We start from the raw sequence: 12,636 nt of genomic DNA on the forward strand, positions 1-12,636 counted from the left end.
TATATAGCAAGTCAGGCTTTGAGAAGATTTGTCCTGAAAATCATTATGTGACTGTTAAGAAGAACAAGATCAAACATTTTTTTAAACTCATGTTAGTTTTAATTTGTTTTAGGGATAGTGAATATATAGCTAATTTGAAAAAAAATATTGGACTATTTTCAGATATGTTGCGGTTTAGGAAAGTAAATATTCTTGCAAGCCTTTGGATAGGATTATTTTTATAACTGAATTATTTCTAAATCCATAAACGAGGATTCATTTCTTGGTTTGAATATGTATACAGGGACTTAAGATTTTTTTATATTCTTTCACAGTTAGCACAAATGTCTCTCTTGCTTCCACTTCTTTCCTCACAGTTTCTATCTTGTCTGCCTCTAAGGAGGTAGAGCATTGCAGTGAATAAAATAGATGCCCATTAGCAAACAGTCACTAACCTTCTCCACTTTCTGAGTTATCTTTTCCTTTTTCCAGTATGAGGATGGTAGACGGACCACAAAGGCAGGCAGAGTTGTAGTGGTTCCTTCTACACAAGATGATTGAAAAGGTGGTGGTTGTTACTGTGAAGGGCTCGAATCAGCCTCTGCCTGTTAGCACTGGGTGCTTCCTAATCCCTATTTAGATTATCCCAATTCTTCTATTTTTTTTTAAGTTTTAAACTGGACCTTCTGATTAATTTTCTGTTAGGAGATGACACGCAGATGCACTTACCATTTGTTTTCCATTCTTTCCCTCTTTTTATTGGCACACGTTGAATATGTGTATTCAGTTACTACATACCCATTCCTCTCTCATTGGTGGTGCATTTTATCTGACTGACTGAGGATCTCTGCCATGTGAACTCCTGCACAAACTCCTACAGCCCAGAGTTACCTTTTCTACTCAGGGGTGAAAAAGAGCACTTCTAGGCTATGATTATGCTCATCCTAAAGTAGACTTCCAAAAAATGACTTGTATGGGAGCTGTGCCCACTGACCCTGAAGCCTGGGCTGATTAGCTTGGCTGTAGGGATCTGGAGGTGGGTGAAATGAATCCCAGTCCTGCATACTAGTTGCTAAAATGGTTAAAGCATTGCTTTAAAGCCTGTATTAGATATGTGCAATATTGATTTGCTTTCTTCAGTAGCTATAATATAATACACCCCATCTTTTATCTCTCATTGTTAATGCTTTTATACAGTATCTAGCTTAGGATGATTCCTCATCTCTTAGTGTTGGTTCCTAATTCATTCTGCAAGTTGGGGTAAAGCTGTCCTTTAACTTCTGACCTATATTACTCGAAGGTTTCATTTTAGTTTGTACTTAATAAACTGTTGTACATTATCCAGGTTTTAGCTGATTCCAAAGACAAAGTAATGTGCCTTAGGAGCTTCTATGATAGTGATCTAGGCTGAAACCAAAATCCTTCTTTTTACTGAATTGCCTGCCTTAAGGATAGAAATTTGCAAAACATAATGGAACAAAGAAAGATGGTGCATTTTTGATTTATTAATGGATAATTGAAGTCGATTTGAATGGATTCTGCCCTTGAATGAAATGTTGTAATTTTACTAGTTGTGGTCAGAATCAGTTTTTCCACAGTGTTGCATTTTGGTTTATTACATTCATCATCGCCCAATAGAATAGTTGGGTTTTCTGTACGGAGTTGAGGAATGAGGCTTGTATTGTCTCAGAGGAGTGGCAGCATACTGAGGATGAGAACTGGCCTTGTATTTTGCGTGCAATTCTTTTGTGTCAAATGTATACCAATATGGATTTTAGCATAACAATCCTTGTTATTATTTGGGGCGGTGAAAGTATAGGGGCTTTTCTTAGAGAGCTTTTGATACTTTAGATATTTTCAACCAACCAACATCTTGCTTGTATACTAGTTTAATAATTCCTTCTGCATGCGTTGGTTCAGCTATTTGTCGTTTTCTCTGCATGGCATACATGTAAGCTTGCCAACATAGTTGATATATTCTTTTTAAATTGCACTGTGATAGTAAACATTTTTGGAATTATTCTGGTGCTTTGTTCTTTTGTCCAGACACAAATGAGAAAATTACTCAGAAAAGTAAGAGCCACATGATTTTTTTGTTCTCTTTACAACATTTAGCTATGTTGATAGTCCGTGCCTTTTACGAAGTGACAGTGCCAAATTGTTTAGCAAACACATTAAAGAGCATGTGTTCAATATTTATGGACAGGGACATCTTTGGAGTATAAACAGTTTGCAATGTCAGGAGGATTGGATAGAGAACAAAACATACTTTAAATATTTCATAAGGAGGCTTCTTAGTTACTCATTTGGTGAGTTTTGTCTTAATAAGTCATATTCTTGATGTACATTATGCAGCAAAATAGCTTGGCTTTTATTCTCAGTAGGTTCCTTACCGTGTATTTTCCTGAATATTGGCCCGTTGGCAATGAATGCTGATGAGAATCAGCTATGTGATTTGAATATTTGGTGTGTACACTAGAAGATCGTGTTCCAAAAAGTTGCGGGTCTCTTTTTCTGTATGTCTGGAAAAGAATATGAAGAGAGCTGATCAGTTTGGGTTTGTGACCAATGTGATGAAGTCTGTCCATGCTCGTAGTCTCAGAAGATGAAAGGCAACTTCATTTCTTTAAGTGTCTTTCCACTACTATAACTTTTCTTTTTCATCTTCCTTTTGTGCAGCTATGCTTCCTTGAGTTTTGCAGAGCTGTAACTGAACCTGAACCTACTTGCTGAAACACAATACATACTGCCAATTATGCTGGAAAATCACAAAGTAATATGTATGCATTGCAGCTGATTTTTTTCTGATGGTAGAGGGCATTGAGGTCAATGTACTAGAGAACAGGATCAAACTGTCTCCAGAAAACCTTGACAGAAAAGTCAAAAACCATTTACTATGATATTAAAAGTTCACTTTTTCTTTCTAAATGTAAATTTCTTACTGTACATCTCATTTTAATTTGCTATGGAGCTAATGTGGGGTTTTTTTTTCGCCCTGAATTCAAATGGAAAGTAAGAATAAAAGATTCAATTGTCATAGCAGCTAGGCTTGAATATTCTTACATACAAAATGGTGAGACATAGTTACATGGTTAATACCAAGAAAAAAAAAAAAAAAAGAGGTGCTAATTTCTGTAGTTCATAACTTTTAAAAAGTGTAATCAAAAGTTTAGAGTTTTTGAAGGGCGGGCAATGTGTACAATGCAAGAACACAACAATAAATACTAATCACATGGATGTAACAATAAGATACAGTGAATAGACATGAAACAAACCCCAAACCGTGCATTTGTAGTTCTATGTTGTGAATGCTGTTGTAAGCTTGACAGGTGTGTAAACTATACCTTTTTTTCCATCAGAGAAACTCAAATGCTTAATAGGTGATAGGAGTCAATAAGACAGGGGAACTGAGGAAAATAATTCATTTGAAATTAATGAATACATATCTTTTTTCATCTAAAAAATGTCACTTTTCTTTGATGTTGGCTAACTATGAAGAAATTGTGTTCAGAATTATATGGGTCATTTCTGCTGTGCACCCAGAACAATGTATCTCATCCAAAAAAACAGTCTGCTTTTGAGAAAGTACTGTTAGTGATGCTTTACTCCATGTAATTTTGAAAGAAGGCTGGTATCTCCTACCGATTCTGTCATCTGAATACTCACCCTGTCTGAGTAGATCAGAAAAATCTGAGTAGATGACAGCAAAGTTGGACGCTTCTCAGGCATTAATGCATAATGCATATAGCCATATTTATTTATGCTTTTGATAGTATCCAGGCTGAAGTTGGTGCTTTTACAATCAGCGGTAAAATGCATGATGACTTCACTGGAAGCAGAACTAGAGTCTTTTTAATGCTTTTTTTCCATAGTAGATTTTAAGTGAAATAGCATTTCCTGAGCTATGTTGCAACAGCTGTATTGTAGCTAGCTGTATTTTTAAAATTGGTTTGTTGAAGATCACTGATTTATCGGTTTTCATACTTTCTGCAATCAAAGCAGAGATTTTCAGCCTCTTAAATGCAAGATTTTTCAAATGTTTTTTAAACAGTTTAATTTATGAATTGAAATACCTTTGATTTCTTTATATTGTTGTGGAGAGTTAAAGGAATTTGATAGTGAAACTGCTGCCAAATCTAGTGCATGTGCTTTTGGCAGGTTTTCATGAATAATTTTTTTTCTGAAGAGCTACTGGTCTCTCAGCTCAATTTATCATCTTTTTCAATTCTGGTTTTGTCAGCATTCTGACTTTTTCTGGAAAGCTGAACTTAACCTGTGACTCATCCATGTGAAAGCATCCTTAGGTAATCGTCACATACCTTTCTTAGCAATTTTATCTGTTGATGGGATGTCCTTTATTCCGGGTCGGCTCATGATTCAGCTGTACTCACTTTACGCTTAGATGCATCAGTGTCACAGGACTGATGGATGAACTCCCCCAGTTGATTGCTGGCTGCAGGCCAGTACAGCTACTGGTGTAGCACAGAGCATCGTCAGACCTCCTCTAACACAGGCGGGCCGTGCCCAGCCTGGCAGCAGGGAAAAGCAATGCAACCCGCTCCAGCATGGGACGGCTGAAGAATTTGAGCAGGTGGTGGCTGTTGGTGACCATTCTAAACTCGTACCGTTACTTCTGCTTCTACTTCAGTGCAGTGTTGGTCTTCTGCAAAGATCTGCACCTCATCACGCTGCAGCCTGCATAAATCCCTGCCCTGAAGGGTTTGCAATCTCTCTTGTGATGGGACCCAGGAGAGTGTGGGAAGCAGAGGAGGGAGAAAGGGAGGGAGAGACTGAAGAAGCTACAGCACCGCACACAGTGTCTGCATGGACACAGCAATTAAAGCAAAAAATTAACAAACAAACAAGCAAAACCAAAACAGCGAAGGAAACAAAACACAGCCCAGTGTACCGATGTTGTATTACTAACCCCTCAATAAATAGATGATTTAGGAAACAAAAAACAACTGCAGCTGAAGACCTTTGATGGCTTTCTCTGCTTACTGTAACCAAAGCCAGCACTGGCACATACTGCTTCATGTCTTGGCTGTATGATTCTCCCTGTCCGATGCTCTCTCCATCTTTACTTCTCTGAAGTGTGACAAGGCAACACAGATCATAATGCTGCTTTTCTCTTCCTCACTGCACCTGTCCCATCGGCGCTGTGCCTATGGGTTCAGGAGATGTGCTGCTCTGGTGTGTGTCTGTCTGTCCTTCCCCAGCTGTGTTTCTGTCCCCAGCAGGAGCTGGTGCAGCTGCTGTGCTGTGGTGCTCCAAGTCACGGCTGCAGTGCGGTATTGGGGACAGTGGAGACAAACCATCCACAAATTACTCTAAATTACATGATTTTCAGGAGTGTTGTGTGTAACAAAAGGATGCTTTTGCAGAAACTGCTGTCGCAGGGCTCCAGTCTCCTCTGGATGCTGTTCTAATACATATGCTTCTAACTGGCTACCATTTCAAGATGAGATGAGTCTTCTGAAAATTATGGGGTTTTCTGTTTTGGTTGGAAAATGTCACCAGATGGGAGTTTGCTTGATGTTTGTCTCCCCTTTAGACTTCAGAAAATTGTGTCACAGTAGTTTTTTTTATCTTTGCAAACTCTGCATTAGTTTTAAAAATGTGTCAGAAAGCCATTAGTTCATTTTAGGACAGTTTAATTCAGCAGGTTTTAATTCTCCTGTTCAAAAATTCTCTCTGCCAGCCCCTGATTGGAATAATAAGACTTAAAGGCATGATTCTTTTGTAGTTAATGATAGCTTTACTTTTTTTTTGTGGTGTGATGTGTTGTGTTTTTTTCTTTAAAATAAATCTGATTGTTTCTTTCCTGACCCTAGCTGCTTTCCTGTATTCTTTTATTAGGTCTGTGGAGGACATGAGATGCTCAGACTCTCTGCTTCTCTGTGTTTGGTGTCTGGGATTCTTCTCTCCCAGATCCCTCTGACAGATCTTTAAATCCTCTTCCTCTTCAAGTGAGTGAAAAATCTATACATTTGCTGTTTGCAGTTTCATTTTTTATGTGTCTTTTCCCATTCGCTTCACACTTTTGTACCACTTACCTTCTATACTGTCTTTATCCTTTCTCTGCAGGCTTTGTCCAACAGAAGCTTTGATCTTTTTCATCACTAGGTTGCCATCTGCTACCTGTACTTCACTGGCTTTCATGTTTCTACTATGTTGAATATGCTCAGGAGGAGATGCGAGGCCTTTTAAACATGAATTGCTGTAACAAGCAGAGCGCAGAGCATTTAAAGCAACTTGTTACATCTGCCTCAGTTTGAGAAGGCATGGAGTGTCAGGTTAGGATTTCTTTTTTCCTAGGTGTCATAAAACATTGCACATTTAATCTGGATGGTGGTAAGCAAGGTTCTTCTGATAAGACTTGTGTCTGAAAGCATTTGGTTTATTTTATGTACAGAATTCCTGTTTTGTACTGACTGTTGGCATCTAAGACTCTGTTGATGCAGCTTGTTAAAGCTGCCTTCAACCTCTCACTTGGAATAAGAGCTTGAATCAAGGTTTCTGGTGCATGTGATGAGCTTGTCTCACTCCCACTGGCTACTGTGTGGAGGAGGCAAATCAGAAACAGAGCACATCACGTGGAAGGTAGATTTCAAATTTTTACAGACACAGCCTTTCTGCAGCTGCCGCTGAAAAAGAGTAATGGTCTGGCTGCTGTCTTCCAGGATGTGACCTGAGAGATCTGTGGCTTGTAATTACTTTTTCTCCATGCTATTACCATTGGATTGATGGAACAGTTCATGCGCTTCTTCTGCTTCATTGCCTTCTTCACAGATGCGCTGTCAGGAAAATGGAGGGTGAGAGTTGTAGATTAAATACACCTGAGATCTTAACAGCCTTATCATTCACTCGCTGACTCGCTGAGGCTTACTGACATGTAAGCCTCAGGTGAACTACACCTATTGCTCCTCTTGCATTCAGCATCATGATCATCAGGAGTGGAGTTAACTGGGTACCCTTGTCTTTCTGTGGGTGAGGAGCATGGGAATTTTGCTCGAAATAAAAGGAGGTCTAGTCTGTAATGACTTACAGTAAATAGGAAGAAATGCTGTGGAAGACTCGGGGAAGATAACAATAGGAAATACTGTGATGGTGTTTGGTTTTGTTTTTTATTCTTGGGATCACTGCTGAAGAAGACTTAAAGAGTAACAAGTAAAGAGAAGGGTGAGGAATGGCTTAATCTTTTTTCAAAGCATGCTGAAAAAAAATCTTGCATTTGTGGTAATAAATAAATGTTCTGTTATGAGCTATGTATCAACATAGTAGAGCTGTGAAGTGTTGCTTTCCAGGGAGAGATATGAGGAATTTGGTCTTTCACACCTCAGTAAGAAAGGGTTAGTAGGTGCTGTGACCACCATCTATCAGTGCACACATGAAGAACAGAAAAATAATGACTAAAGAATTTGTTATTCCAGCAAAGAGAGCCGGAAGTTGAAACTAATCAAATTCAAGCTGAAGATAAGGTGACCATTTTTAGGTCTTAAGGGAATTGTCAAGTGGAGCAATTAATTAAAGTGTTGTTTAGTTCTCTATTAGAGGATGCTTGAAAACCAAGATGAGATGTTTCTCACAAAGGACAGTTACGCTTCAATTAAATCAGAGCTACTGGACTTGAAGCAGGAATTAAAACAGAAAAATAAATCCAGTGGCTTGGATTTTACAGGCTAATACTGAATTGGTGAAGCTACAAAGGGAAGCCTCCTGCCACTGCCTGGCAGTCAGTAGGGAAATGCTATAGCATAAAGCTCCTGTTTTCTAGATTCTTCTTTTATTTAAGTCCATTTGCACAAAACTGAAACACTTCTTTTTTGAAGTTAGTTGTCACATGTCAACAGCCTAGTACTAGCTGGATATGTCAGCAAAACTCCCAGGACTTCTGTAAACAGAAAGACTTAAAAGAAAATACATATCTGCGCTGCCCATTAGAAGTACTTGCTGTGTTGCTTCAGCATCCTGTTCCCTTGGTCCTGCTGTCCCTTGTCCTCTGTGTCTGTCCTGTGGTCCTGGAGCGAGAAGGACTCTTCCCAAGCAGAGGGAGCAGATCAGCACCCTGGCAGACTTGACCATGGATGCAACTGAACACCACTCAAGAAGGCTGTGTACCTGTAGCTGCTATCCTGCAATGTCCATCTGGACACAGCACAGAGAAGCTGGATTGTTGTGTTGACTTGGGGACACTATAGAAAATACTAGCTCTTACAGGATCTTCAGATTACTGTGAAGAATATTTCAGTCACAGGGATCTGGGCCCTCACGGTGGTGATTCCTGCTCCTGCGGAAAAGGTTTTTGCAGCTGCAACCAGCCAGTCCTGGAGCAGACAAGCATGGGCATCACCACTGCAAGAGAAAAATCTCTCTGGTTCTTTGTGATCAATTATCATAGCTTAAGCTCATGTCTCTTAAATACTTCAAATATTTGAGTCATAGTGAGAAAACAATTCCATCCCATTGATTTCTAAATGAGAAAAATACATCTCTTGTGTTTAACAGAAGGGAGGTGATAATATATCACTGATTCACTTTTAATTAAATTTTATTTGCTTACAGATGAAAGTTTGTTTGACAAAAAGTTGAAATATTTATAGGTTTGCATGCTTTGATATATACCATTCTGAATGTAGTATCATTCTGTTTTGCAAATCTTAACAAGACCTTTGTTATGGATTTAAAATACATTGACTGTGGAACAAATCAAACCAATAGTTCATCCTAATTGAAAAAATAATGGATTTAAGCTCTTAAAAGGCTATTTTGTAGGTCACAATTTCTGTATACTTAGTCTATACAGAGAAGAATATGTTTGTTCATGTAAATTGACATGCAAGGGCAAAACCCACTTGAATCTCTGATCTTGAATTGAGTGCAGAATATGCAAAGCTGTAGAATGTACAGTAGTTATGTACTATATGAAATGAGAATAATTATAATTCCAATTTAATAACTCTAAAAAGAAATGAGAATGTATTCATATGCAACATGACATTTCATACATTTTATAAAAGTCTTGTATTTCCCTCTGGTTTTAATCTTTCTTCTGGACCTCTATTAATGTTGATGAGAAAGAAACATATCAGCTTTTAAAATTTATTTGTATCAGCACACAATCAAAGCACTCTCCCCTATTCCCTGCAGAGAAGGGAATACACCAGCACAAAACACAAAACAGTGATGTGTTAGTGAAGATGGGTCAGTGAGTTGGGAACTATTTTAAAAGTCAGTGAAATTTCTAGTCTATTCATATACTCACTTCATCTGATTATTCTCACAGAGGTTGTGTTTGTGGTCATTTGGCTTTCTTGTTTGTTTTGGTTTGGTTTTGTTTGGGTGTTTTTTTGTGGTGGTGTTTTTGTGTGTGTGTTTTGGTTTGGTTTTGTGGGCTTTTTTTTGTGAAGGTTTTTGTTTGTTTTAAACTGACAGAATTTTTTGAGTTCTAAAGGAAAGCTTTTCCTTTTTCTGTCTAAGATAGGAAATAACAGGAATGGCCATACTTCATAAAAGCTGCTGTAGTGAAAGTTGGCTCACCCAGCTGTTTAATGAAGGGTGGTCAATATTATTATTTAATGGTCAGTAAACTCATATGCTGTGATATCCGTGCACTTCTTTGACTGCCATTCAGTTACCCAATATGGAATGAATCTAGATAACCTTGTTTTCTGATAGAATTTTCTTGTAATATGTGTTTTCAAACAGTCTTGATTGCCTTTCTGCAGCTTGGAGGTTGCCAGCCTGACGCGTGCGGATGCTGAACTGGAGGCATATCGAATGCAGATATGTAAAGAAGTGATTGCTATGATGATGAAGAACATGGTCTTAAGTCACAGCGTCTTTCCTCATGTGGAGAAGAGAATGAGCTTGATTTTCAAAAAACAATTTCTTGCAATGGAGAAAGAGATTCAAGAGGAATACAGAAGGAAGATGGTGGCTTTAACAGCTGAATGTAATCTGGAAACTAGGAAGAAAATGGAGACTCAACAGCAAAAAGCGAGAAATGCAATTGAAGAGGCTGAAGAATTAATTAAGAAAATGAATGAAAAGGTAAATCTGATACAAAATCAACATATTTTGTATGATATGTGGTTTTATGTAGATGGTGTTTCTTTTAGACTAGAATAGCAGAGTTGTCCTCTTAGAAGAGTAAAGAGCTCTGGAGTCCTTGACATGTACCTGTTGGTTGAGGGTCCAGAGGAGGCCATAAAAATGAGAGGAATGGAACACCTGTCCTATGAGGAAAGGCTGAGGGAGTTGGGGTTGTTCAGTCTGGAGGAAAGAAGGCTCTGGGGAGACCTTATTGCGTCCTTTCGGTACTTAAAAGGGACTGTAAGAAAGAAGAAGACAAACTTGTTAGTAGGGCATGTTACAATAGGACAAGAGGTAATGGTTTAGAACTGAAAGAGACTAGATACAAGACAGATGTTTAGGCTGGACGGGGCTCTGAGCAACCTGATCTGGTTGAAGATATCCCTGCTCATTGCAGAGGGTTTGGACTAGATGACCTTTGAACATCCCTTCCAACCCAAACTTTTCTATGGTTCTAAGAGAAAAGCTATACAATTTAAATATGATAAAATTCAAATGTCATAATTAAGGTAGATGTTATTAAGAAACTGTTTTATTTCACCAAAAAGTGAATTTATCTCAAGAGAATCTGTGACACTTGAAAACAAAAGGCTGTCATTACCCTGAATTTTTTTTTTTATAGTCACTTAAATCCCTGCAACATGAGGTATTTTTATTTACTGTATTTTACTGCAGTCAGACACTGTATAAAGTATTTTGCACATTCAGAGCAGAGCAAACTCTCTGCATCCTGAAACTTACAATCTAGGTAAAAAGCCTCCAGTATTAATATTCTTATTTTGAAGAAAGTGAGAGTAGAAGTGCAACCAAAGGCTGATTTCCTCCAAACCGAGTGAAGGCAAGCAGAACAATCTATATTTTAGGTAGAGCAGGGAGTGGACTTTGCTTGAAAATAGCCTCTGGATAATAGCAAGATAAATAATTTAAGACAGAGAATGATTCTTTAGGAGTTTAGAGTCTTCCTTTAAGTACAAGCTTAGTGCTTGTGTGTGTCACTTGCTTTCAAATATCATTGTCTAAATGGGTGTCATTACCCAGGATTTCTCCAACAGTCTCTAGCTGGAATTAGAGCCCTGGTCACCAGTCCAACATCTCATGTACAAAATTATCCTCCACTTTTCCACGTATTTTTCCAAACATATAAAATGTTTACAGTAAAAATTATTTCCATTCTCCCCTCCCCCCTTTTTTTTTTCATTTTTACTTCATGTTTCTGAAGAGGATTCTGTTAGATTTTGTATATTTTGACTCTATAAGTTTGAAATGCTAAAATATAGAAATTAATGTTTCATGGTTGTCTAATTATAACTCACGTTAAGAGGATGACTTGCTGGGAATAAATAGTGGAGTTCATTACTTACCAGTGGGGCTCTGCTTCTGTAGCACAAGTGGATATGTGGGTATTGAATGTGATGTTCCTGAGTTTCCAGCTGTCTGTTTCAATTTGATGACAAGGAAATAATAAGTTATGTTAGGAGTATAATCCCTTAGACCAGTATATTCTTTGTTGTGTATGCTGTCTTTGTAGACATTAAGTTTTGACCTTCTGTTGTTTCAGGTTGTTTTTTTTTTTAAAAAAAAAAAAGCATTTTTATTTGCATGTCATATACCTACAATTGTTAGGGACTTTTATGACAACTCATGATCGCAGTTTTGACAAAAAGTTTTTTGCTGAGCGTGACCTATCAAAGGTACTACAGTATGTTGAGGCTCTCAGGAAGAACTTTGATTTATCAGGCTGTTGTGTGGAGAAAGTTGACGGCACAAGGCTAGCAAGCCAGTTGGATTACTTGGATATTCCCAGGTGCATTTTAAATTATGACTCTAGGGAGCTTTCAAATATCTGTAAAATATGAACATCCTGGAATAGATGCTAGAAAGTCAAAGGAGACAGCAAGGAAGGGACACTTGCAGCCATTGTTTTAAAGATGAGGTGCATTGTACTCTGCAGAAGTCGTTTTCCTTCTATTGGTTATAGAATGAGCCTAGACTAGATGTCAAACACTTAGAACTTGCTCAGCTATATCCTGCCTTTGCAGAGAGAGAGGCCTGGCTGAAACTCAGTAGCTGAACTCACACTGAATATACTCTCAGCAGAGTGGTGGTTACACAAAATACATTGGTATTGTTTCAGTCTCGTGTATATTGGAAATCCTGCATGATAGGAATCAAACAAGGAATTAAGGCCAATCCAATACTTGTCGCAATCCATTTATCCTGTATTGATGTCTTGCTGCTTGCTTTCCTGTCTGCGAAAGGGCTTATTTTTGTACTTGCCATGGAACCTGATCCAAAAGGATCTACCAGAGCACTAAGGGTGGCCCACATGTGCTCCTGGCAGCAGCTGTGCTGAGGTCCAAGAGATAACGGTGGAAAACAGCTGGAGCAATAACCTCCTCCCTTTCTCAGACAAAACACAGAATGTATATTCCCTGCGTTTTCGATTTATTATTTACTGTCTTGCATTGTGTCTCTTGGGAAAGAGGAGTGAGGTGTGGGGGGCCTCAGTACAGAGGTCAGTTCTCCCCAGATAAATAGTATGAAATTTAGAACAAGAGCACC

At 38.3% G+C, this 12,636-nt stretch overlaps 1 protein-coding gene across 1 annotated transcript in view; it reads left to right on the forward strand.

Moving 5' to 3' along the window:
• The window catches only part of EVC2 (EvC ciliary complex subunit 2), a 75,712-nt gene that overhangs the window by 26,227 nt on the left and 36,849 nt on the right, over window positions 1-12,636 (forward strand). Inside the window, 1 exon segment of the mRNA XM_065060464.1 lies at window positions 9,708-10,032. Coding sequence (XP_064916536.1) covers window positions 9,708-10,032 — 325 coding nt within the window.

Source organism: Columba livia, chromosome 4 (assembly GCF_036013475.1).
Source record: "Columba livia isolate bColLiv1 breed racing homer chromosome 4, bColLiv1.pat.W.v2, whole genome shotgun sequence".
Taxonomy (NCBI): Eukaryota; Metazoa; Chordata; class Aves; order Columbiformes; family Columbidae; genus Columba; species Columba livia.